General features: G+C 34.9%; 2 protein-coding genes across 6 annotated transcripts in view; one reads left to right on the top strand and one right to left on the bottom strand.

Moving 5' to 3' along the window:
• Positions 1 to 15834, top strand: part of LOC124090048 (uncharacterized) — a 112782-nt gene extending 96948 nt beyond the window's left edge. Inside the window, exon 3 of the transcript XR_006850933.2 lies at positions 15731 to 15834. The gene's annotated coding sequence lies outside the window, so the exon portion shown is untranslated. The remainder of the gene's footprint in view (positions 1 to 15730) is intronic.
• The window catches only part of LOC124090044 (myotubularin-related protein 8), a 126926-nt gene that overhangs the window by 85499 nt on the left and 17889 nt on the right, over positions 1 to 23538 (bottom strand). For 4 of the 5 annotated variants that reach the window (XM_046440409.2, XM_046440412.2, XM_046440411.2 and 1 more), the window contains exons 2-8: positions 17791 to 17913; positions 14314 to 14476; positions 13031 to 13188; positions 9916 to 10044; positions 8655 to 8789; positions 5298 to 5430; positions 3897 to 4006 (exon numbers count right to left, since the gene is read on the bottom strand). In XM_046440409.2, coding sequence (XP_046296365.1) covers positions 3897 to 4006; positions 5298 to 5430; positions 8655 to 8789; positions 9916 to 10044; positions 13031 to 13188; positions 14314 to 14476; positions 17791 to 17913 — 951 coding nt within the window. Of the gene's footprint in view, positions 1 to 3896; positions 4007 to 5297; positions 5431 to 8654; positions 8790 to 9915; positions 10045 to 13030; positions 13189 to 14313; positions 14477 to 17790; positions 17914 to 19628; positions 19708 to 23538 lie in introns of all 5 variants that reach the window. The other variant, XM_046440410.2, reaches the window with a different exon arrangement.

Here is a 23538-nt window from a genome sequence, read left to right as displayed (position 1 = left end):
ATTGGAGACATGCCTTTAACGAGGTATTGGTACCCCAGTCCCTTCTTGCATCTCTGCTTCCCAGCCACTATGGAGTAAACATCTTGCTCTATCATGTACTCTTTCCATGATGTAGTGCCTCATCACAGGCCCAAAAACAAGGTGGCCAAGTGATAATGGACTGATACCTCTGAAACTAAGCTAAAATAACCCTCTCCTCCTTAAAAGTTGATTATCTCAGGTATTTTGTAACAGTGAAAGAAAGCTAACACAGAGAGCAATTGCTAGAAGCAAGTATGATTATTTTTCTTTAAACATAAAGAAAAATATTTGAACATACTTCTGAAGGAAGAAACTAGTCAAAAAGAACAGGTTGAAAATATAGCAGAAAGAGGGATTAATTGATAGAGTTGGTTTCTTTAAAAAGTAGGAGAGGATGGGATTTATAATATAGGTAGCATATACACAGATTGGACATCAAGTCCTCTGTGATAGTCAGGAGAAAGACATTCAAAAATGTTAATAATGATAATGGGAAGATGAGGTATCACTTTGACTTTTCTGTGAACCAGGAGACATGTTTTAATATGTGCCTATAGAAAGTATAACCAGCTTGAAAGCAAGGTACAGATTGGCAACACCTGCTTGGTGCAACAGGACTAGGACCCAACCAGGAACACATACAACAACTGCTAAGTAGGCAACTATAGACTATAAACTTGAAATAGTACAAATTAACATGTATAAAATTTATTTATTTGCAGCAATGCTCAGTAGTCAGAGTATAGGAAATTACTGAGGTAGCAAAGCAGTTAGAATAGAAGAATAAGGGACACGGTGGAATGGGGAAGTTTCTATACCAACAGGTCTTGGTAAATAGGGAAGAAAGTTAAAAAAGTGAAGTTAAAAGTATAGAGGTCTCAATGAGCTTGAAGAACCATGCTATCTAGAATAAATGTTTGAGAACTGGCATATAAAAACTTAAAGAAATATAAGTGCAGAGAGTTCAACAGTCTGCACATGAACCTTCAAATCTCCTGAATAAAGAGGGAGAGACAGGTGTTAAGGCCTTTCTCAAAGTCTTTAATGGAGGAGGGAGAGAAAGAAATGTACAAGGTAATATAGCTAAATGAAATAGATCAGAAAGGAAGAAACAGTTTTGTAAAGAGCAAGGAGAATACTAAACTTCCCCTAGGCCATTTAGTTTGTGGCATGTAGGAGAATGAGCAACTTTTGTAGTAACAGTGCAAGAAAAGTTGTTTTTCTGGAAGGGTAGTTAGGTTGTAAGAAAGGAGTTAAAGAAATCTGGAAACAGGCATCTCAGTCTTTTTAAATTTTTTAGTTCAGCAGAGACCTCCATCGGTATCAGAGGCCCAACAGTAGCAATTAAGCTCTTTTTAGGGATCCAAACAGAGTGAACAGTAGACAGGACAAGATGCTCTATTGCATTACTAATGATAGAAACACAAATTAAAACATGATATAAAATTGATCACCTATCACATATACAGAGATTAAAAAAGATTAATGATTACCATTGCTGGCAACATTGAAAAATGGGTATGGTACTACATTTTCAGAGGCACTTGACCACACTTATTAGAATTTGAAATATTCATATTCTTTGACTAAGAAAATCTACTTCTAATAATATTCACATATGTAAGGATACATGTTTAAGGTTATTTGGTGCAGCAATGTTTATATTAGTGAAAAACTGAAAACAACAGAATTTTTTAATTAATGGAAGACCACTGTAAATTCCCACAATGGAATATATACAGTTTTTGGAAAAAAAATAGGTTGTATTGACTGACCTGATCTGAAAAATGTTCACTATTTTTAAAGATGAAAAGGCAATTACAGAACAGTATATACAGTATAGTCCTATTTTTACATAGTAATAGTATATTTATGTATATTGAAAAACTCTATAGCTGTACTATCCAAAATGAAAGTCCCTAGTCATCTATGAGTATTTCATTTGAATTTGTTAAAATTCATTTAAATAAAAATAATTCAGTTCTTCAATTTCACTAGTCAAATTTCAAGTGCTTACTTATCTTCTGTAGATAGTAGCTACTCTATTAGAACATACAGAGCATTCCCATCATCACAGAAATTTCAAATGAATAGTACCAATCAAGAGACATACATATTAAACTATTAATAGTGAAATGTGTGTTGTGGGAAAACAAATGGGAAATGTTTACCTTTTGCTAAGTATTTCTGAAATATCAACTACTTTATTAGTGTGCACATATTGCTTTTTTAATGAGAAAAAGTAAAGAAAAATAAAGAAAAGAGAGAGAAAAGTGGCATAGTATATTAGAGAACAACAAGAAATCTAGCATAGCCAAGTTGGGAAAGATTGGATAGCAAACTACAGGCTTTAATAGGCAATAGAATAGAGAACCATTGGGGGATTTTCACCATAAAGTAACATAATCAGAAGTGTTGTAAATGACTTTCTAGATAATCTGAGGAGTAACTACTAAAGAAGTAAAGCAGTTAGGAAGTTATTATATTACTTTGGAAAGGTTAGTGAATGTGTTAGGTAAGGAACATATGTTAGAAGCATCTCTAATCTATAATGTTAATTGTAAAGAAAGGATAGATTTGAAACACTTTTGAAATAGAACTGATAGGAGTTGGCAATTGACAGATGGAGGAAAGAGGGAGAACTGAAGACTGATTGAAGTTTTAAAGCTTGGGATACTCTATAGGTGGTAAGGTTATAAGGAGCACAGAATAATTATGCAATCCCAAATCTATTTTTGGTCAACTCATTTTAATTCAACCAATAATTTAAGGTTGGACAATCTATCAAATTGCCCTCTCCACCATCATCATTTTCTTTTGTCTAATAAATTTGGTTTCAGACAGGGACTATAGATGTATGGTTGTAGGATATATGAAAAAGGAACAACATGAAGAATGTTTTGAATAGAGGGTTTGAAATAGCCAAAAGGGTCACATAGTAAATACTAACACATTACAATGAAAAGTGCAGGCAACAGAACTAGGAAAACAAAAAGTATTTAAGGCAGTTAATTATACACACACATATATTCATATTCATTCATTCATTCATTCTCTCCCTCTTTCTCCCTCTCTTTCTCTCCAAACCTTTTAAACCAAAAGACATACATCATTGCTTTCAACTGAGAAAATGACAGCAGTGGAGTGAAGAGTCATTTTCTCCTTTCCTTTACTTCTACCAAATAAAGAGGGGTGGGGTGAAGAGGGAAAGTTTTCAGATAGGAATATATAAAAGATAATTCAAAATGAGAAAATATATGCTTTGAATTTCCTTTTTTTAAAAAAAATCATCTTAAAAAGGCTGGGGTTCTGGAGGTCAGAAAATAAGTGGGTCAGCATAAATGTAGGGTAACAAAGCCTGCCTAGACTGCATTCAGAGGCAGACCTATACAAAAAGACGCCATAAAAACGCATGTATTCAGAGCTCTGAATACTCACAGATATGTAAGTTCTGCATTTATTTCACACTCACCCTTAACACAAAAACACATCAGAGAGTAATTGAGCTGGAGGGACTATTAAAGATTACCAAAGAATTTTAAACTGAGGTCTAGGTCTATGAACTCCCAGAAATTGAGGTCCACATTTATATGTATAATTATATCTGCATTTTCCAGAGGGGGAGATGATCAATCTCATTCCCAAAGTGTTCTGTGGGCCCCCCAAAAGTTACAGTAGATACTATAAAACCATTTTGTTTTATAGATGGAGAAGTGAGGCCCAGAGAGGGAAGAAACATGCCCAAGGGCAAACATTTGCAGAGCTGAATCTAGAAACTAGATTTCTTTTAATATTCTTTCCACCATGGCACACTACTACTTCAAGAGATCCCATAATTAAAGTCAGTGCAAATTCTTAAAAGTCTTGATTATTACCTTTGTAATGAAAATTCCAGCATCCATAATAGCTTTAATGTGTCTCAACCACCCTGAGCTCTCCAGGCCACTAAGAAATTCACTCATTGTTGGAGTTTTCAATTCACAAACTAAGGTAGAAAAGGAAGCAGAGATTGAAATTGACAATCATCTCAGTTTATTCATCAAGAAAGGGAAGAAAGTGGATCCCCATTTTGTAAATGAGGAAGCTGAGGAACAGAGAGGTTAAATGATTATCTGGAAACCATACAGTTGAATCAGGAATAGGACTAGGGATAAAGTCTACCAGATTTCCCACCATGGGTTTCTGCTTTCCCTAGGTTTGGAACCTACCCTCAAACACTCAGAAATCTCTCAAGAAAGCCCAAAGTATGAGTCAATACCTACAGGAAAATACTCACATCTCCTTTTATTAAAAACACATTTGATCCCCATCCTAATCCCACCCACTCATCCTAATCCTATAGGCCCTTAACATCTGTCTACTCCTATACCTCCACCTACTTCTTTCAGCTCTGTGCTGTCTCAACAGGTTGCATGGAAGGGAACACATTAATTTTTGTGCACCTTTCACTAGTTATCCAGCAGAGGGCAACCTTTTGCTTCAAAATCTGTAAAACAAAGTTCCCTTCAATAGAATGTTCTGAGTCAAAATGAAAACAGGAGAGAAACAAGGAAAATGGATATTCAGTATTCTAAAAGGGACATAGACTGAGGAGACAGGATGTGATAAGGGTTGTATAGCGGAGAGGCCCTGGCATACTGTATCAGTACAAAACTGAAGAATATAAAGGAAGAACAGGTAGTTCAGTAAAGAAGGTAGGTTTTCATGATCTTTTCCTGAGTTGGCATATCACATCATGGAATTCTGAGTAGTGGTTTAAGAAGAAATGTTCTAAACTCAAGAATCCTACAAGGCCCAACGAACCACCTCAATTCCCCTTTTGACACCAATTATTTTGCAGTGATGACAGATGGCCAAAATTGTCTGATATCAGCATTTTTTCCCTTGGAGATCTAAATTCAACTTCTTCTTCAGCAATGATGATATCAAAGTGATTCCGTATAGATCATATGAGGTTACTTTTTTGCCTTGAGGACAATGAAATGAATTCCAAATTCATTCATGCTTATGTTGGTCTTGGGTAGACCCCGAATACCAGCCTCTGTAATTCTATTGAGAAATGAGTTTTGAAATATCTCATTCCCCTTGCCAGACTAACACTGCTATAATTCAGTATTCTTTTAAGTTATGTCCATACTCTAGTTAAACATCTCATCACTTATTTACTCTGCTCACCTGCTGGCTTTTATGTTCCACCCCAAAACAGGAATGCTTTTTTTTTGACATAATAGTGCCAAAGTATGGCCTCTGGCCTAGCCAAGGTGAAATCCCTGTACCTTCCAAGAGTTTTTGCAGGCTGCTCCGCATCACATGAATGTTCTCAATGCCCATGAACCTGAAGCGAATGTTGGCATAGTTGTCTTCATTTTCATACCCCTTACCAGCTGCTCGGTTGGCCATGGCATTTAGCTGTAACAGTAGAGGGCATAACATAGCAGATAATGCCAAATGATGAAAGAGTGGGGTTCATCAATCTCAATACCTCATTCAAAACAGTTTCAAATCTTACATATTCTGGTATGGAGTGAATTTCACTATTTTTTAGACCAAGTACTTAGGTAACCCACTCACATACAGAAAGAGGAAAATTGAGGTTTTCTTGTATTACTAATATCCTACTTAAGAGATGAAGGATGTGGCAATTATAAAGATATTTTATCTGAATAACTAAAATAATAATTTTGAGCTACCTATTACAAACAAGTATCTTCACAGCTGAAAGGACTTTAAAATGAGAAAAATGTAAAAGTTCACAACTTTACAAGTGAGAAGCTATAGAAATAACTCTATGAACCTCTGGGCTAATCAATTTTTGATAGCTATTCTAGAAAAGATATCAATAATGTGGCTGTATAAGAATGTTTGGCAGTAAATGAGATTTACAGAAAGGAAATATTCATACAGTCACTTGAAGTCAGCCAATATACCTTCTATGATGATGACCATCTTACTGATTTTCTGTTGTTTGCCAGTTTTCTTATCTACTGCGTATTGAGCATTTCAAGAGGCAGGAAGTGCATATACATGGACAAGATGTGATTTTTGTATTCATGGATGAAATGCAAAAACATCACAGCAAAAACTATACACATTAGCAAATATAAAGGAAAAATGTGCAAAAGGCAGAAATGTGACAGTAATTTTGATCTTTTATCACTCTGGCAGTGTCACTGAGCTTTCATTAAATGACAGATGTCAAAGGAATACCTGTGGAAGACAAACAACAGCTGCCTAGTTGCAATGAATTTAGTTATAAGTGATTCTTCAACAAACAAAACAATGATTACAGCAGTTCCTATCCAGGTATGGGTAGGATACCTAATGCAAATAGCTAGCAACACTGTGCCAGTATATACTCTTTGGAAATATACCTGGAAGATTTGAAGAAAAGCGAGGTATTAACATATTGATGAAGAGATGTTTATATATATATATATATATATATATATATATATATATATATATATATATATATATCACACATACACATGCACATATATGCACACACATGTGTACACACATATATATATTTATTTATACACACACATATAATGTGTGTGTGTGTGTGTGTGTATATTTTTTTGGTACTATGGATTGAACCCAGGGACACTTAACCATTGAGCCACATCTCCAGTCCTTTTTACTTTTTTTATTTTTAGACAGGGTCTGTATAAATTGCTTAGGGCCTCACTAATTTGCTAAGGCTGGCTCTGAGTTCCTGGTATGTGCAAGATGATGCTGTGCTAGATCTTTAAGTGCATTATCTCATTTGATTCTCAGTATAGCCTCTCATGGTAGATACTATTATCATCACCATAAGAAAACAGGTTCAAACAAGTAAACCAATTTTCCTAGGATCATATGGATAAGAGTCAAAAGGCAGGAAGGATTTGACCCCAAGTTTGTCTGATTCCTAAGAATAATATTTTTTTCACTACATCTACTGAAATTATATATTTAGGCATCTAGAAGAGAGAGATTTCCAGATATCTCTAGATCTGTTATTGCTTCAATTTTCTGGGGATGAAGCTTGATGATAAAGCACTTGACTAACATGCACAATGCATGCCCTGGGTTCAATTCTCAATACATATCTTAATTTGCTTGAATCTGAGAGGAAAATGGGACCTGCTAAAAGGGACTTTCTGGTGCTAAATTTTAGCAAATTCTTCCAGTTTTCAAAAGCTTAGTGTGTTTCTTGTGTGTCTCCCTCTTGATAAAAGATACATATTTGATTTAGATCTTTCCAATATAATGTCAAACATTTATGACTGAAACAAGACAGCAAGCTTTTGAGAAACTGAAGGGTGGTGCCTGAGCAGACAGGGAAATTATTTTCTTTCTTGGGTCCAGTCAGTCCTAGGTAGCTCTGGAGAAAAGCCAGTGAGAGATCACAAAAATGGGACAAACAGTTGTCTAAGGTCACTATCTGGTTTCGTGCATGTCCAGTTGCTCAACTCTGAAGCCACAACCACCTGGCTTAGGCTTAGCTCTAAATCACTGATTTCGCAATCAGTAGGTTGTAATTAAATATCCTAATCGGGTACATTCCACACCTACAATTCTAAGCAAAATCATTTCTTTGGGGGTCTTTTTGTGAAAAGCACAACTTTTAAAAAAAGGGAATCTGTCCTTTACTTCTTTTATGGGGCACAATGAATTCTTGTATAAACTTTTACAGAACTAGACAAACTGTTGAAAGTCAGGGATTTAATGCAGAGAGGAGTTTAGGCTGATACTTAGGTTGATCTGAGGACCCCCTGTTCAGTGAAATTCACATTAGGGAAGAAGCCTGAGAAAACACAATGCAATAAGTCCACAGCACTGGGCTCTCAGGAAGATCAAAAGATTTTGCTAGGCCCGTGTCCACTGCCGAAATCCATGGTGAATCTATGTCTCTGGTATTTTCTTACTCTATGGGACCAAGATTTAAACTGTACTTCATTGATTTGGGAAAAAAAATTCAGCTAATAGTGCTGTGTGCTAAAAAATTACTACCACATGAGCTGAATATTTTTGTTACTCCTATAGCAGTCTGTGAATCCTGCTTCTCTGGGGACGCCAAAGTATCATTAATACTATTATTAAATACTATTATTAAATACTATTATTTCCCAATAACAATGAAAGTGTCAACATATGGGGAGGGGATTGCAAGCAGAAGGAATATCAAAGAAGTCATTGACAGATACCTTTGATCTTGCGTCTACAATGTAATATAATTTAATACATTATTTAGAGAAAGATATGTTGATATTACTAAGCCTCTAGTGTTTAAGTTGAAGTTCTTTCTCTGATAGTAAATTTAGACCATAGCAGGGGACTACTGAAAATTCTGGTTAAGGAATAGATTTAGTGAAAATGATGAGGAGATAGATGTCAATGAGTCTTCAACTCAGAATGTCAAATTGAGGTGACAATGCTAAGTTGTTCTAAGTAACTTCTCATAGCCTCATTTGACAGTGACAGGCTTATAAATGGAGCATCAATGGCTTGTGCAAGTGATTTTATGTAATATCTGACACAACAAACCCACACACACTAATTTAACTTTCCCAGTAACATTGCAAGTGTCAACATACGAGGAGGGGATTGCAAGTAGCAGGAATATCAAAGAAATCATTGACAGATACCTTTGGTCTTGTATCTACAACATACATAAACTGGCTCCCAGGGTTTGTTTGGCTAATGGCCTCTAGCAAGAGCTCATCATCTACACAGCGAGTATAAAATCCAGACAGAGGCTGGCTACAGCGGCAAATGGCAGCCTATAAGGAAAAAATGTGTTAGCCAAGTCATCACATCTACAGGTGATAAAAATTCTTCCTTGAATCTAAGTTTAGGGAGTAGAATAAGAGAATAAGCCAACTTGGGTTAGTATCCACAGCAAAGAGATGTGGTTCTAAAGCCTAGCTTCCACTGATATTGAGCTAAGCCTCCTGCCTCCTCTTGGCATGTGGCTATTTCTCAACCCAGTCTTGGCAAATCAGACTACAAAAAAATCACATCTTGAGTGTTTCTTTAATAAAATCCTATTCTTGGTACATAATGGATTGGTAATTTTTCTCAAAATGCCCATTTTTTACAGTTCCAGTAAAATAATCCATATAAACTAGAGGCTTGAAGCAAGGGAATTCAAGATACAACAAAATCTACAGATTTAGAGAACAGGGTTCACTATCTGTAGGAGTTAATGCCAAAATCAGAGGGCTGGTATATTTCAAGCCATTTCAACAACAATAACAACAAAAACCAACATAGATATTTAATAGGGAATATCTGGTAATGATTAGTTAATCGACTTCATTATACTTTGGTGTAGTTTTGAAGGAGTCTGTGCATTTTGGAAGTTCCATAAAAAGACACCAATTGCATTAATGTACTCTTTTGCATTTCAGTAGTTGCCTATTTGAGGACTTAACTATTTGTCTAACCCTAGATCTCAAAGTGACCATAAAATGTAAGAATTATTACCACTTCCTACTTGAGGTGACTCAAACACAGAGGAGTCAAGTGGTTTCTTCTTACAACCTTAAATTACATGAAAAAGAATAATAAAGGATCAAGGATATCTATATTCTAGTGAGAAGCCACAGTTCCCAAATATATCTCATATAACTAGTTACCATTTTTTCTGCAACATCTCACTAAGTTGGAACCCACAGAAAACAAACAAAAGAACAACAAAATACCGCTCAACATATCCATGACATTTTACAATTTACAAAGTGCATATATATCCCCCCAAATGTGGCATCTTCAAAACTCTCAGAAATACTAAAGTTCAAAGAAGTTGGGTTTGAGGACACACAGCTATTAAGTGGCAGGGTGGGACTGAAACTAGGTCTTCTAGAGCAAAGTTTAGTTCCCATTATAGAAGTTTGCTTAACTCACATTGTTCTCTTTGTAGAGGTAGGAGAGCACAGGGACACGTTCTTTACTTCTGAACTTTGAACTTCCAACCACCGTTCCCAAGGTAACAGATTTAGGAACCACTATTTCAGGAGGGTAGGTACTGCATATCTAAAAGAAAATAAACTCAATACACACACACACACACACACACACATCTACACGTATATATATTTTAGAATGTTCACTTGCTATTAGCAGGCTGTAATTAGCATTCACTGAAGCATTAGCTGGCTGGGATTTACCATCCAGATTCATCCATTCCTCAGAAATAGGAACAAAAATATCCTAGCTATAAAAGTTTTTCCAAGTATGCTATTATTTTCCAGAAAGGAAAGTATAAACACATAAAAGAACAAAATCTACCTTTAGAAAAAACCAGAAAAATTATAGGCAAAAACACACATTCAACCCTACTCTGAAATTCTTACATTTGCCTATCAGAATAAATGATACAGATAATAAATAAGTAAATTAAAACAAATAAGCTCAAATGTGAGGCAGACAGGTGGAGGAGGAGGAAATATTATTTACTCTTTCATAAACTGCATACTGAGTTCCTGGTATGCATATCTAAAGGGCCTTTAATATACTAATGTGGGGGTGGAGGTGTTGACATTTTAGGTGTGACTTATTCTATAAAGAGATTAACAAGTTTTCTGAAATTTATTAGCTTTTACTACTTAATTTTTTTCCAATCAGATATTATAATAGCACAGACTTAATGCAAAATTAACTCTGATCACTCCCCTAAGAACACTCCCAAATATTTAATAATAAATCTAAAAAAAAAATAAAAAGACAAAAGTAATTTAAGGTAGATTAGATCAAGAATGCTCTACTCTCAGTGACCCCAAATACAGAATATTTGAAAAAGAAGTTGTTCTCTACCCATTCCTTTTACCTGTCAGACTTTTCAGAAGCAGGTCACACAAGGAGAAATAAATGAAGCTGCCCTTTTGGCTCAGAAGGCCATGCACATCCAAAGGGCCAAAATGGATATTTCAGACTTATTCGGGAGACTTACAAACATATTTGTACTGCACAGAATTCACCCATCTGTACTCATTCCTGTAAAGCATGGCCCAAATAAGCCACTTTGTAAATGCGTCTGCTAAGTGACAGCTCATCAGTTATCATTCCTAGTGAATACTTCAGAGTTGTGTTATCAGAAAACCATTACAATTAGAACTTTATTGTGATAATAAAATCTGGAAATAATTTAAAGATCCAACAATTTAGGGATATCACTTATATACCAATTATTCATAGAAGGCCTGACTGCCATCCTTAGAAAGTCTTCCTTGTAATATTAGCTTTTGGTTGGTGCCCGGAAACCTGGATTTTGGAAGGTTGTCCACCATTCCTTAACTGGTAAGAATGTCATTGTGCCTAAACTGTTTGTATGAACAATGTGATTTATGTAGAAAACATGTTTTCTGTTATGGTTTGGATGTGAGGAGTCCCCCAAAAGCTCAGATATTAGACAATGTAAGAAGGTTCAGAGGAGTAATGATTGGGTTGTGAGAGTTTAAACCCAATCAGTGAATTAATCCCCTGATAGGGATTGAGTGGTAACTGAAGTGGTAGGGTATGGCTGGATGAGGTGGGAATTGTGGTGGGGTTATGGGGTATATATTTTGTATCTGGAGTGTAGAGACTATTCCTCTCTGCTTCCTGAGCTCTTTTCCTCCACCACATTCTACTGTCATGATGTTCTGCCTCACCTTGAGCCCTGAGGAATGGAGCCAGCCTTTTATGGACTAAGACATTTAAAACTGTGAGCCTTCAAATAAACTCCTCCTCCTCTACAATTGTTCTGGTCAGATCCTTTAGTCACAGCAGCAAAAAACCTAACTAAAACACTTTCCTATTGGGCATCTGAAATTTTGGTCTACATGAAGGCAAATGCAAGCAGCCAACCAATAGAAATCTTGGGCAATGAAGCTCTAATGAGCTTCCCCGATACACATGTGTTATAATTTATTGCTGGAGTAAATTAAGTATATCTTATGTGACTCCACTGGGAAAGGACATTGAATGATTGTACTGTTTTCTCCATACTTCACCTTATGTTCCTTTTTCCTTTACTGATTTTACTTTGTATCTGTCACTATAATAAATCATAAAGTTCAAATATATGTTCAATCCTGTGAGTCCTTCTAATGGATCACAGAATCTGAGAAATGGTCATGGGAATCCCAAGTATAATCCTAGACCTCTATATTCAGCCCAGAGCTCTTTTTTCAGATACAGTCACAAAGCTTAATATCAAAAACTAGATATCTTTTGAATCAACCTTGAACTCAAGTAAAAATCTGAAGATGTGTGTGTCCCTCTTCTTGTTGTCCTCATTTTGGCTAACATAATCACTATCTGCTTGGTTACTAAAGCCAAAAATAAGGAATCTTGGATGCATACTAAACTCCCATTCCTTTTTTCAACCACATTTTTACTCACACCAGATTCTTTCAATTCTACCACTTAAATATTTATCTTTTAAATTCTTCTCAATTTGTCTAATTGCCTTATTTCATGTTCTTATCATTTCATGTATTACCTTTTTGCATTCTTAGCCAGCAAGCCAATTCTCCACACTAATAACAATAATTCCTTTCTAAAATACAAATATATTTTCATGCTCCTTTCTATATTAAAATAATTCATGGCTCCCAACTTCATGATAATTAATGTTCATGATAATGTTCTTCTTCATGATAATGTTCAAATTTCTTAATTTAGCCATGAAGCCCCTCATGATCTGGTTTCCTTTTTAACCTCATTCCTTCTCCCCTTACATAAATTAGGATAAAGTTCCTTCACGAGGAAATACCCCAAAACATCAACCAACTTCTGGCTTCCCAGGTTGCTTTTCTTTTCCCTCATCTACATTCCCATAGCACCCCTGTGCTTTAGACCAGGAGATCACTGACTTGATGCCTTGAGCACAGTATGTACCTAATAAATGCTAATTGAATTTTAAATGAAAAGGAGAGATTTTATAAGGGATTCCCTCTTTCTTTTTCAAAACTTCATTTGCTGATATGCTGCCATTTTAATTAAATGTACCTAAAGGAAAGCAAAAATCACAAATCACCTCATAGTTTCTGTTGGCATCTGTTATGGTCCAATACCGATTGGGTATTCCCATTCTCTCAAAGTCTGATATTGGGTCAATCAGTTTCCATCCATTTTCCCTCATCTCTTTTGATGATTTGGGATTATAAGAGAAAGCATAAAGATCTTCAGGTAATACTGGAGAAGAAAGCCATGGAAACAAAGTTACTATAAGTAAAACTGAAAGACCACCAAACAAGGCAAATAAAGATTACCTTTTCCCAAAAGGAATGTTTGTCAGTCCCAGAAAAGAACAGGACTTTGTGTACATGTTTGTCTTTATGCAAGGGATAAGAACTGACATATTGCTTTGGGTTCTTCTTTTAAAATGTTTTATTTTTTTTTGTCACCAGTAGAAAGTGAGAACTTTCTTTGGCTTACTATAAAAAAGAATGTTGAATAATAGACTGAATGAGGCTTTGGGTTTTCACATGTTAGGAAGGTAGTCCTTACCAAAAATTTTAACTGTTTGTAATTTCACGGTTTGTTTGACACATGCCACACAACATTAACAATTACACTGCATTCTACTTGTCAGGCCAACACCAACTTCTGCTGATAAGGGCCACTTCTCCCTGTCAGTTTTGCTTCCTCCCTTCACAAGATGGGACATGCAGTCAATACTTATTTGAGCAATTCAGGTGACAACATCTTTCCCAGAAATATCAGAGCCTATCAGAACTTTATTAATTGCTGGGTTGACTGGAAGGTTTTTCTATCAATAAAATATCAGCAAATACTGAGGAATTATTCTGAGGAAAAAGAGAAGAAAATGGGAGGTAAAACTTAAGAGCATGGGAATCCAAAAACTAAAAATCAGAGGAGGCCAATAGATTAACTGCCTAGGAGTGAGGGCTGAGAATGAAAGTGAAGCTGGAAAAAGTAATGAAAATGATATTTTAAGAACTATGATAAACAGCTCTAATCTTCCAGTTGGAATTAAAGGTAGGAGTAGGAATAGTGGGCCAAACATAAAGCCCAAAGGACAAAAGGAAATAAGACAATATCTATTAAACATCTACTATATACTAAGTGCACAGTAAAATGAATGAACGTATCTAAGCTTCAAAGCAACCACCTTAGGAGTTTTACTCCCCCTACTTTTATAGGTAGTAAGCTAAGTTCACAGGTTATATAACTTGTCTACATACCACAGATCTGGTAATAGAGCCTGGATCTAAACTCTGACTAACTATACAGCCCATGATCTTTCTATCATGATTCTCTGGAAAAATTATTTTAAATAAAAATGCTATCATATACCTGGCTGAGAAAGCTTGAGTAGTGAAATATAAACCTCCTCACACACAAGGTCAGAATCTAAAACAAAGTGGGCCACCCGGAAATTCTTACAGCGGAGGATCAGAGGACAGCCCATGCTAGTGATGGGCAACTTTTCCACAGTGGCAATGTGATGGAGTGCAATCTGCAAAACAGAAAAAGAAGCAAGATAAACATACAGATGTGTGCTAGCTCTATCATTATCAGTGTTCCTGACTCTCTGTAGTGATAACAGCATGGCCAGACATGTAATCAGATGGACAACCTACAACATCCTTTGCAAGACACAATGGAAGAATCTCAAACAGAAATAAAACATAATAATGGAAAAACAATGAGAAGCAAATAGCAGTGTTAGACAAATTCTCTAAACTCACTGATAAAAGATAAACAGGTTTATGGATTAGCTCAGCAGAGATAACTTCTCCATGTTACAATGGAGTTTAAAAATCATAGAATAATTATCAGAAGAAAACAGAACTTCCTTTTTTTAAGTGTTCAAAATTTGAATTATTATTCATTTTATTTTTTCTGCATTTATTGCTATTTGTTTAATTTGAAATTCTATTTTATTATATTTTAAATTTGTATGTATTTATTTATTTATTTTAGTCATACATGACATTAGAATGTATTTGAACTTCCTTTTGTTCTAACAAATTACTAATTAAAATAGTGGTTAATAATCAGTATTGTGATTACTCACTAGGTTGCCCATGACTATTAGCTACTTAATCCCTATAAGAGCCCTTTGGGGTATAACCACCCTACTTTAGGAATAAAGAGATCAAGGCTCTAAGAAGTGAATCCTCATGAGAGTTCACACAGCCAAGAAGTAGCACAAATAGGATTTGAAACATGGAAATCTAACTCTAGTCATTCTGAAAACGCTAGATCTGGAATTAGGACATAATAAAAACATTAGGAAAAAAATGTTCTCCCACATTTTAGACTCTAATGACAGAAAAGCAAAAATGTCAGATGAAGCCAGGTTCAGTGGCATGTGCACACCTGTAATCCTGGCAGCTCAGGAGGCTAAGGCAGAAGGATCTCGAGTTCAAAGCTAACCTCAAGTAAAAACGAGACACTAAGCAACTCAGTGAGACCCTTCTCTAAATAAAATATAAAATAGGATTGGGGATGTGGCTCAGTGGCCAAGTATCCCTGAGTTCAAACCCTGGTACACCTCCCCCCCCCCCCCGGCAAAAAATGTCAGATGATTGCTTTGGTTCACAATAATGCCAGAAAAAAAAAAAAAAAAAGGCATAGAGAGGGAAATGGTAAAAGAAACTGTCTAAATAATGTAATCCTCTCCTTATAAATCAAAAAAGCCACAGAAACATTTTTATCATTTGATGTTTTTCTCCATACATGTCTCTGATGTTTCCTGCAACTACAGACCCCAGATGTGCTCTTTCCATTCTCTGGACTACCTCTTTCCTGTGCCTACAATGGCCTCCCAATCAACAGTGATTTTTCTTTTCTTCACCCCAATTTTATTGGTAAGTCATCTCATTCATGAAATCTTCCAGTTATATCCACTGTCTAAGAATGGGGCAGGTGTGCTGGGGTTGTGGCTCAGTGGTAGAGTGCTCGCCTAGTACACTTGAGGCACTGAGTTCAATCCTCAGCACCACATAAAATGAAAATAAAGATATTGTGTCCACCTACAACTAAAAAATAAATATTTAAAAAATGGGGCAGGTATGGAGATCATTCACATATGCCTAAGAGGAATTTTAATATTTTGTCAAACTCAGTTCCTCCCATGACAGTTTTGAGGATACCTGAAAATCTCTTGATAATGTAATAGAATTTAATGTATTAAATTTCAAGAAAATCAAAGCCCTGACAGTCAATGTGGGAGACATGTATTTGGATGGTAAAACAATGATCACCAAGATCGGGGGCAAGGCAAACAACTGTGATAATGGATATACATATGAAATAATTATCTTAAAATTCTTTTTAAAAATACTGTGACTTTTTCCATATGAGGTTGTATCTTCCTCATTTTGCTGCAGTGGGAGAGGAGTGGGGACGGAGACTAACTGGGCAGACTACGATTGGTAAGAACTTTATTAATAATACTGATTGGGTAAATAAGCCCCCTCTGACATGCAGAAATAAGTAACTTAAGTTCTCCCTTCTAGATCCTACCCACTGGGTTTGAAATACATGCCAGCAGGAACAAATTTTGAGACATTTAAACTGTCTATGAATGTAGGTGGACAAGAGATAAGCTCATGGCACAGTACTAAAGAGCTGTTTCCCAAAGTGTTAGAACTGAGAGAGTATTTACTAATTACATAATCTAACCACCTAATTTTACAGATGGGGAAAAAACTCAAAGAGGGAGAATCACTTATGTATGGTCACATCACCAATTAGCTTCAGATCCAGCTAGAATAAGCTCTCCAGATTCCACTTTTGGCATTTCTTTTATTGCAGCAAAATGAGGAAGATACAACCTCATATGGAGAAAGTCACAGTATTTTTAAAAAGAATTTTAAGATAATTATTTCATATGTATATCCTATTTATTTTCCACTCATATGCCAGTACTTATTATATCCTATGCTGTTTTAAGCACTTAAAAACATTAACTTTGTAGTTCTTATACCTTGAATTATCAATGCATTATTATTATTCCTATTTTGCATGTGAACAAGTTAATCACAAAAAAGTAACTTGCCCAAGGTTATAAAGGTAATAAATAACTAAGCTGGGATTTCAGCCTAAGCAGAGTGGCTCTAACGTCTGGGATCTTAATACTATGCCATACATATGAAACATGTTGTATTTGTTATAAATGAAGAGGTATAAGCATAAATCTAGCTAGTGACTAAGATTAAATTATGATGCTGCTTTAGGACAGGAAAATAATGTTAAGGGTACTAAAGTAGTTACAAAACACTAGTCAAAGAAAAACAAGAAACACACATGTACACTCTCACACACATGCAGATGAAATCCTGTCTTAGTACAGAGAGAGTTTACTTCAGTGCAGCCCAGGGTATATGCCATGGGGCCTAACCATTAGCATCATCTAAGAGCTTTTTATGAATCCAAATGCTCAAGGGCTCTCTAAGGGGTTGAGATTTTTTATTTTCCACAAGTCCCCAGATGACATGGATGCTGCTGGTTCTTGGACCCTGACTTTTATGCAGCAAGGCTTTCCATTATTTCAGGATACTTAGCAACTAAAAAAGTTCAGAAAACAAGCAGAAACTACTAAACCTAAAATAACTGAAATAAATCTCAGGAACACTCTCAAGACTACACCCAATAACTTGAGGGAAGAGAAATCCTACAATTCAGGCTACAAAAAGACTCTTTGAACCTATTTTTGAAGAATAGTTTTCACAGCAATTCAACAATGCTGTTGAAATTTCAAGGAACTACCATACATGTATACATAACTCTTTGAGATCTTTTTATATTTCTTCTCAAACATACCCATGTTTCTTTCCTGGCTGTAGCAGAAGCCTCCACATAGATCAGGTGTGTTGCAGTAAGATACAGAATCCCATTAGCTGGTTTCTTACCCACATAACGATCCAATAACTTCACATTTTCTACCTGTTATTTGAGGGAAAAAAAATACCATTATCAACTCACTATCTGGGAGAATTCAGAACAAGATAAATGCTGTCAATTTGCTACAAAAAATACTTTGAGATTTTCCACTTCCTGCCAAGAAGATGAACTAGTATGATCTGTATTTCTTTTTCCTAAATCAGCCCAGGGAAATCTATAAAAGAGGGAAACATGAAATCTAAATAATATAAAAAATCTAGACAATGTTTACATGATGGGAAGGATATGGATGGAAAATAAATAGAATCTGAGAGCCTGCTGAAGTATTTATCTTGTTGGAGGAAAGGTTAAGTTATTTAATGTGTAGAAAAATCAAGAAGGGTACATAACTTGAGGATACATCTTAAGTTACTAAGCAAGAACAACATAAAACAGAAAGGAGAAAAAATGAAAAGAAAGCACTATAATTGACAGTATAAGATGAAATACCAAAAAAAAGGTCCAACATAAGAATAACTATTAAATGTACCTGAATTAAACTAATTAAAAGACAGACTTACAGATTGGAATAAAGTAAGATTCAACAATATTCAGGCTAGAGAGACACACTGTAATATAAGAAGACACAAACAAATTGAAAATAATTTTTCAAAAGATACACCAGACAAATATGAACCAAAATAATGTTGAGGTAGAGCTCTCAACATATGACAAAATAAAATTTATGTGACAAGGAACAATAGGACAAGAAGATATATCCATTATACACATGTATACATTTTCCAATAGTTTCAAATATATCAAGCAACTAGTAGAACCAGAGAGAGAAAAGGAACAAGTACACTTGAATATTCTAATATTCTTCTATTTAGGAACTAATAGATCAAGCAATCATAAAAATCAAGTAGAGATAAGGAACACTTTTGCATTATCAATAAAAAAATTCCAGGTATTATATAGAGAGTAGAAGTATAAAAAATAAAGCATATAGAATCATTCAAAAAACAAATAGAATTTTCAAAAAAAAAAGACCATAATTATGGTTGTAAAGGAAGACTCAATAAATTTCAAAGGTTCAATATATAATTCTATGTTTTCCAATCACAATGCAATAATATTAGAAATAACAAAATAGTAGTCAAAATTAGCATATGTTTGAAACAAAATGGCCCATTACTAAATTAAACTTGTGTTAAGATAAATCATAAAATAAATATTTTAAAGTGAATGAAAATAAAAACACAAATTAAAATTTGTGGGACAATTAAAGAGAGCTAAGAAGGCAGTGTGAGCTTTATATACATTTATAGTTTTATATATCAGTGTATAGCTTTATATATCATTAAATGAGAGAGGCTAAAAAAACTAGCTAAGAATTCAATGTAATGGAAATGGCAAAATAACAAGGAAGATGGATACTAATTAATAAGCAGAAAATCCTTTTTCACAGACAGAGAAATGCATCAGAATTTGACTCTTTGAAAAAGTAAATAGATATTTTATAAAGATGAGAAGAGATTTAAATAAATAAAATACAGGATGAAAAAAGGAAAATAATATATAAAGTTTTAAGTGAGTATTATATACAATAGGCTAATAAATTGGAAAGATGACATGAAGTAAAAAAAAATCCCCCCCAAAATAAAATGACAACGATAGTTAAAGATTTCTCCTACCAAAAAATAAAAAAACTACTCAGCCCAAGATGATATTATAGATGAATTCTACCAAACTTCCAAGAAATAGTTAATTACTACCTTATCCAATTGATTCCAGTCACTAGAAAAAGAATGAAGTTTACTCAGTCCATTTCATGAGGGTAGTGTAATCTTGATTCTAAAATCAAATAAAGACAATTATAAGAAAAGAAACTTTAGGCCCATTTCACTAATGCAGATGCAAAAACAATTAGCACCATTTTTAGGGAAAATAATCATCTACTTAAAAATTCAAAATGAAAAATCAAACTATAGGAACTAATATGAACAGAGTTCAGTAAAAATATAAGATAGAAGATCAACCCACAAAAATCAACATTTTTCTATACCAGCAATGACCACTTAGAAAATATAATGAAAAATACTATTCACACTAGCAACAAAACCTATACAGAAACTTGAAATTTTACCAAGCATATACAAAATCTTTACAGAAAAAATCTTAACTCTAGAGTTAACTCCCTAATAAAAGATGTAGAAGATAATCTAAAGAGATTGCTATGGTTTAAATATGTTCCCCAAATTTCATGCATTGGAATGTTAATCCCCAAAGTCATATGCTAATGGAGTTTAAGAGGTACAACATTTGAGAAGGGGTTAGGTCATGAGGGCTCTGTTCTCACGAATTAATTAATGTATGTATTCAGATTAATGGATTTACCCAATTGATTCCAGTCACTAGAGTTATCAAGGGAACAGTTTTTGTTATCAGTGCAAGCTTTCTGTGGCCAGCTTGCTACATTTCTAATGTGATACTTTCTAATCAGGCCAAGCAGGAAGGCCCTTGGTAGATGATAAACAGATATTAATAACATGTTTTTGGATTTCCTAGCATCCAGAACTTTGAGAAATTAATTTTCTTTATAAATTACCCAGTATCAAGTATTCTGTTATAGCAACAAAGAAAATGAACTAAGACAGAAATGAAGACATCTTTGTTGTTACATGGGACAACTTCATATTACAAAGATGGCAATTATCCCTCAAACTAACCTATAAATTCAACCCAGTCTCAATCAAATTCAAAGTGGATTTTCCAACAAACTTATACTAAATCCAAACAGAAAAATAAGCCCCACAAATAACTAAATCAAATTTTTAAAAAAAGAAGACTAGACAGAGGAAGATTTGTTCTACTAGGTATCAAAATTTACTCAAAGCTGTAGGAACAAATAAAAACTCATAGTACTACCACAAGAACAGAAAAAGAGACAAATGGGGGAAAACACAGCTGAAAGGCAAACTCATATATAGATGGGAGCCTAATACAGCATAAATATAGCACTGTAAATTGATGGACAAAATATAAGATATGTACTAAATATGCTGGAGGAAACAGTATCATTACATAAAGACAGAATCATAACCCTATGTAACACAATATACAAAAGTGCACCCTAGATGTGACTATATATAAGAGGTAAAACTATAAAGTTTCTATGAAAATACTACAGAATACCTTGGATCTATGGGCAGTGAAAGACTTTTTAAAAGTTAATAACAGTATGGGAGAAAGTATGTGCAACATTTAAAATGAATAAGGAACTACTATTTAGAATATAGAATTGACTCCTACAACTCAAGAAGAAAAGAAGGCACTAACAGAAAAATATATAAAGCATAAGAGTAGGCAAGTTACATGAAAGAAAAGCCCAGATGTATGCAACCATGAAGAGATGACAAAACCTTTTTTAGTAAAAGAAATGAAAATTAAAATGAGATATTAGTTTAGTTCTATAACAGAAAAAATTAGAAATCTAGAAAATGCGACATGTTGGTAGTGTTTCAGGGACACAGAAACTTCATCCACTACAGCTGAGGTGCATCCACTCAGGAAGGGAATCTGCCATTACTTAACATAAAAATTACTTATCAATTCTATTCCTGAAAATGATCCTGAAAAAATATTCATATAGGTCCATAATAGGAAATGTACAGGATGAAAATGTTCAAATTTTGAGAACAGGCAGGTTAGATATGGAAGAATATTATGCAACAATAGTGCTAATAAGAAGCAATGGGCTATGGTGGGCACAGTGGCACACGCCTATAATCCCAGCGGCTTGGGAGGCTGAGACAGGAGAATCACAAGCTCAAAGCCAGCCTCAGCAACTTCTCAGCAACTTTGAGGCACTAAGCAACCTCAATGAGACCCTGTCTCTAAAAATAGGGCTGGATATGTGGCTCAGTGGTCGAGTACCCCAGAATTCAATCCCCGGTACCAAAGAGAGAGAGAGACAGAGACAGAGACAGAGAGAGAGAGAGAAAGAGAGAGAGAGAGAAAAGCAATTGGCTATAGATACATATAACATGGATACATGGATGGGTAAAAGAAAATATGTATAATTTAGGGAAAAAGTAAGAAACAATATATAATGAAGATATCAATACAAACATTGTTTTAAAGGACACATTCAAATATAAACAATCACATCAATTACATTAGAATGTTTGTGTATGACGGGGAAGAAAATGTTGGAAAGAGGCTAAGTAAATAAATAAAAATGCTAGATATCCTTGCATAGATCAATAATGATTATGTGCCAGGAACTGAGGAACAGGTGATGAACTCAATATTATACAACAAAGATTATAAAAACAGAAGCAAACATACAAGCCCCCTTTCCTTAAACAAAACAAAACATGGGAAATAATCTTAGATACTTAAAAAGGTGATTTATAATGTTGGCCTCTTTATCTCATCTGTACCCAGGGTAAAACTTAGGATTCTAACATGCCCTTTGGCATCATGACTCTCATTTACAAAGGGAGGAAAGAAGAAATGAGTGAGATCACACTGAATGCAAAACCCTCAGTCAAATGCTTTTTTTTTTCATTTTTGCATATTCACATTCAGGCATCATTAGCTCAAAGTATATCAGTATAACAAATTACTATGCAGGCAAATTGCATATGGCTGAAAAGGATGACAATCATGATTTATCACCTCTTTTCCTGGAGACATTTAAGTAAAGTAAACCCATATATTTACTGAGGCTTTTTCTTAATCCTCTTCATGTGTCCCAATAAAAACATCATAAATATGTTTTATTGTGTGTTCTTATATACACCACATATACACATACTGTGTGTGTGTGTGTGTATGGAAATATTATCAAGACCACTGCTATAATTTGAATATGAAATGTCTCCCAAAGGCCCATGATCATGTGAGCCCTGGTAAAGCTCACACTAGCATCAGATCTTGTTATTAACCATATGATAATGGTTTTGTATTCATACAAGATGCAAGAGTACTGGGGTCATGGAGGTTTCCACTGATACTTCAAAGGAAAGACTGTGAAGCCAGATTGTGTGTAGCAGGATTAGAGTCTAGTAATCAGCCACTGGTGATGTGACAGAGTGATATGTGAAGCTATGAGAGGGAAGCCAAGGCTGTAATGGAGACCTCAGAAATTTAGAGATGCCAGCAAAAAGGAACACCTACTGATGGAAGCTAGAGAAAGAAGGCAGAGCCAACCCAAGAGAGTGGCCATATGGGCTATAATCAGCAAGGGTGAGGAGGTAGGGCTGCCCAACACCTCTGGAGCTCACATCACACTACCATGCGCCTCAGATGCCTGACATGGAACTATATCATTTAGTGTTTTCCCTACTTGATTTCTGTCCTCCTTTTCTCTAATCTTTCCTTTCAAAGCCCTTATTCTTCCCTTGTGAAATAGAAAATTTTATCCTATGCCACTTTATCTTGGAAGTGTATGACTTTCTTTTTTTGATTTCTACAGGGTCTCACAGCTGTATTTGTCTTAAGATTCAGAGAAGACTTGGACTATTGAGCAATGCTGGGACATTTAACTTTGAGGATTCTTGGAGATTAACTTAATGCATTTTGCATTATGAGATGGGCGTGAGCCTTTGAGGATCAGGCACAGAATGCTATAGTTTGGACATTAAATATCTTCCAAAGCCCATATATAGAGGATTTTGT

The sequence above is a fragment of the Marmota monax genome, unplaced genomic scaffold (assembly GCF_021218885.2).
Source record: "Marmota monax isolate L192 unplaced genomic scaffold, Marmota_monax_Labrador192_F-V1.1 WCK01_AAM20220418_F8-fsc00134, whole genome shotgun sequence".
Classification (NCBI taxonomy): domain Eukaryota; kingdom Metazoa; phylum Chordata; class Mammalia; order Rodentia; family Sciuridae; genus Marmota; species Marmota monax.
The sequence above is the reverse complement of the archived record's forward strand: the minus strand, read 5'-3'. Positions and strand labels throughout refer to the sequence as shown.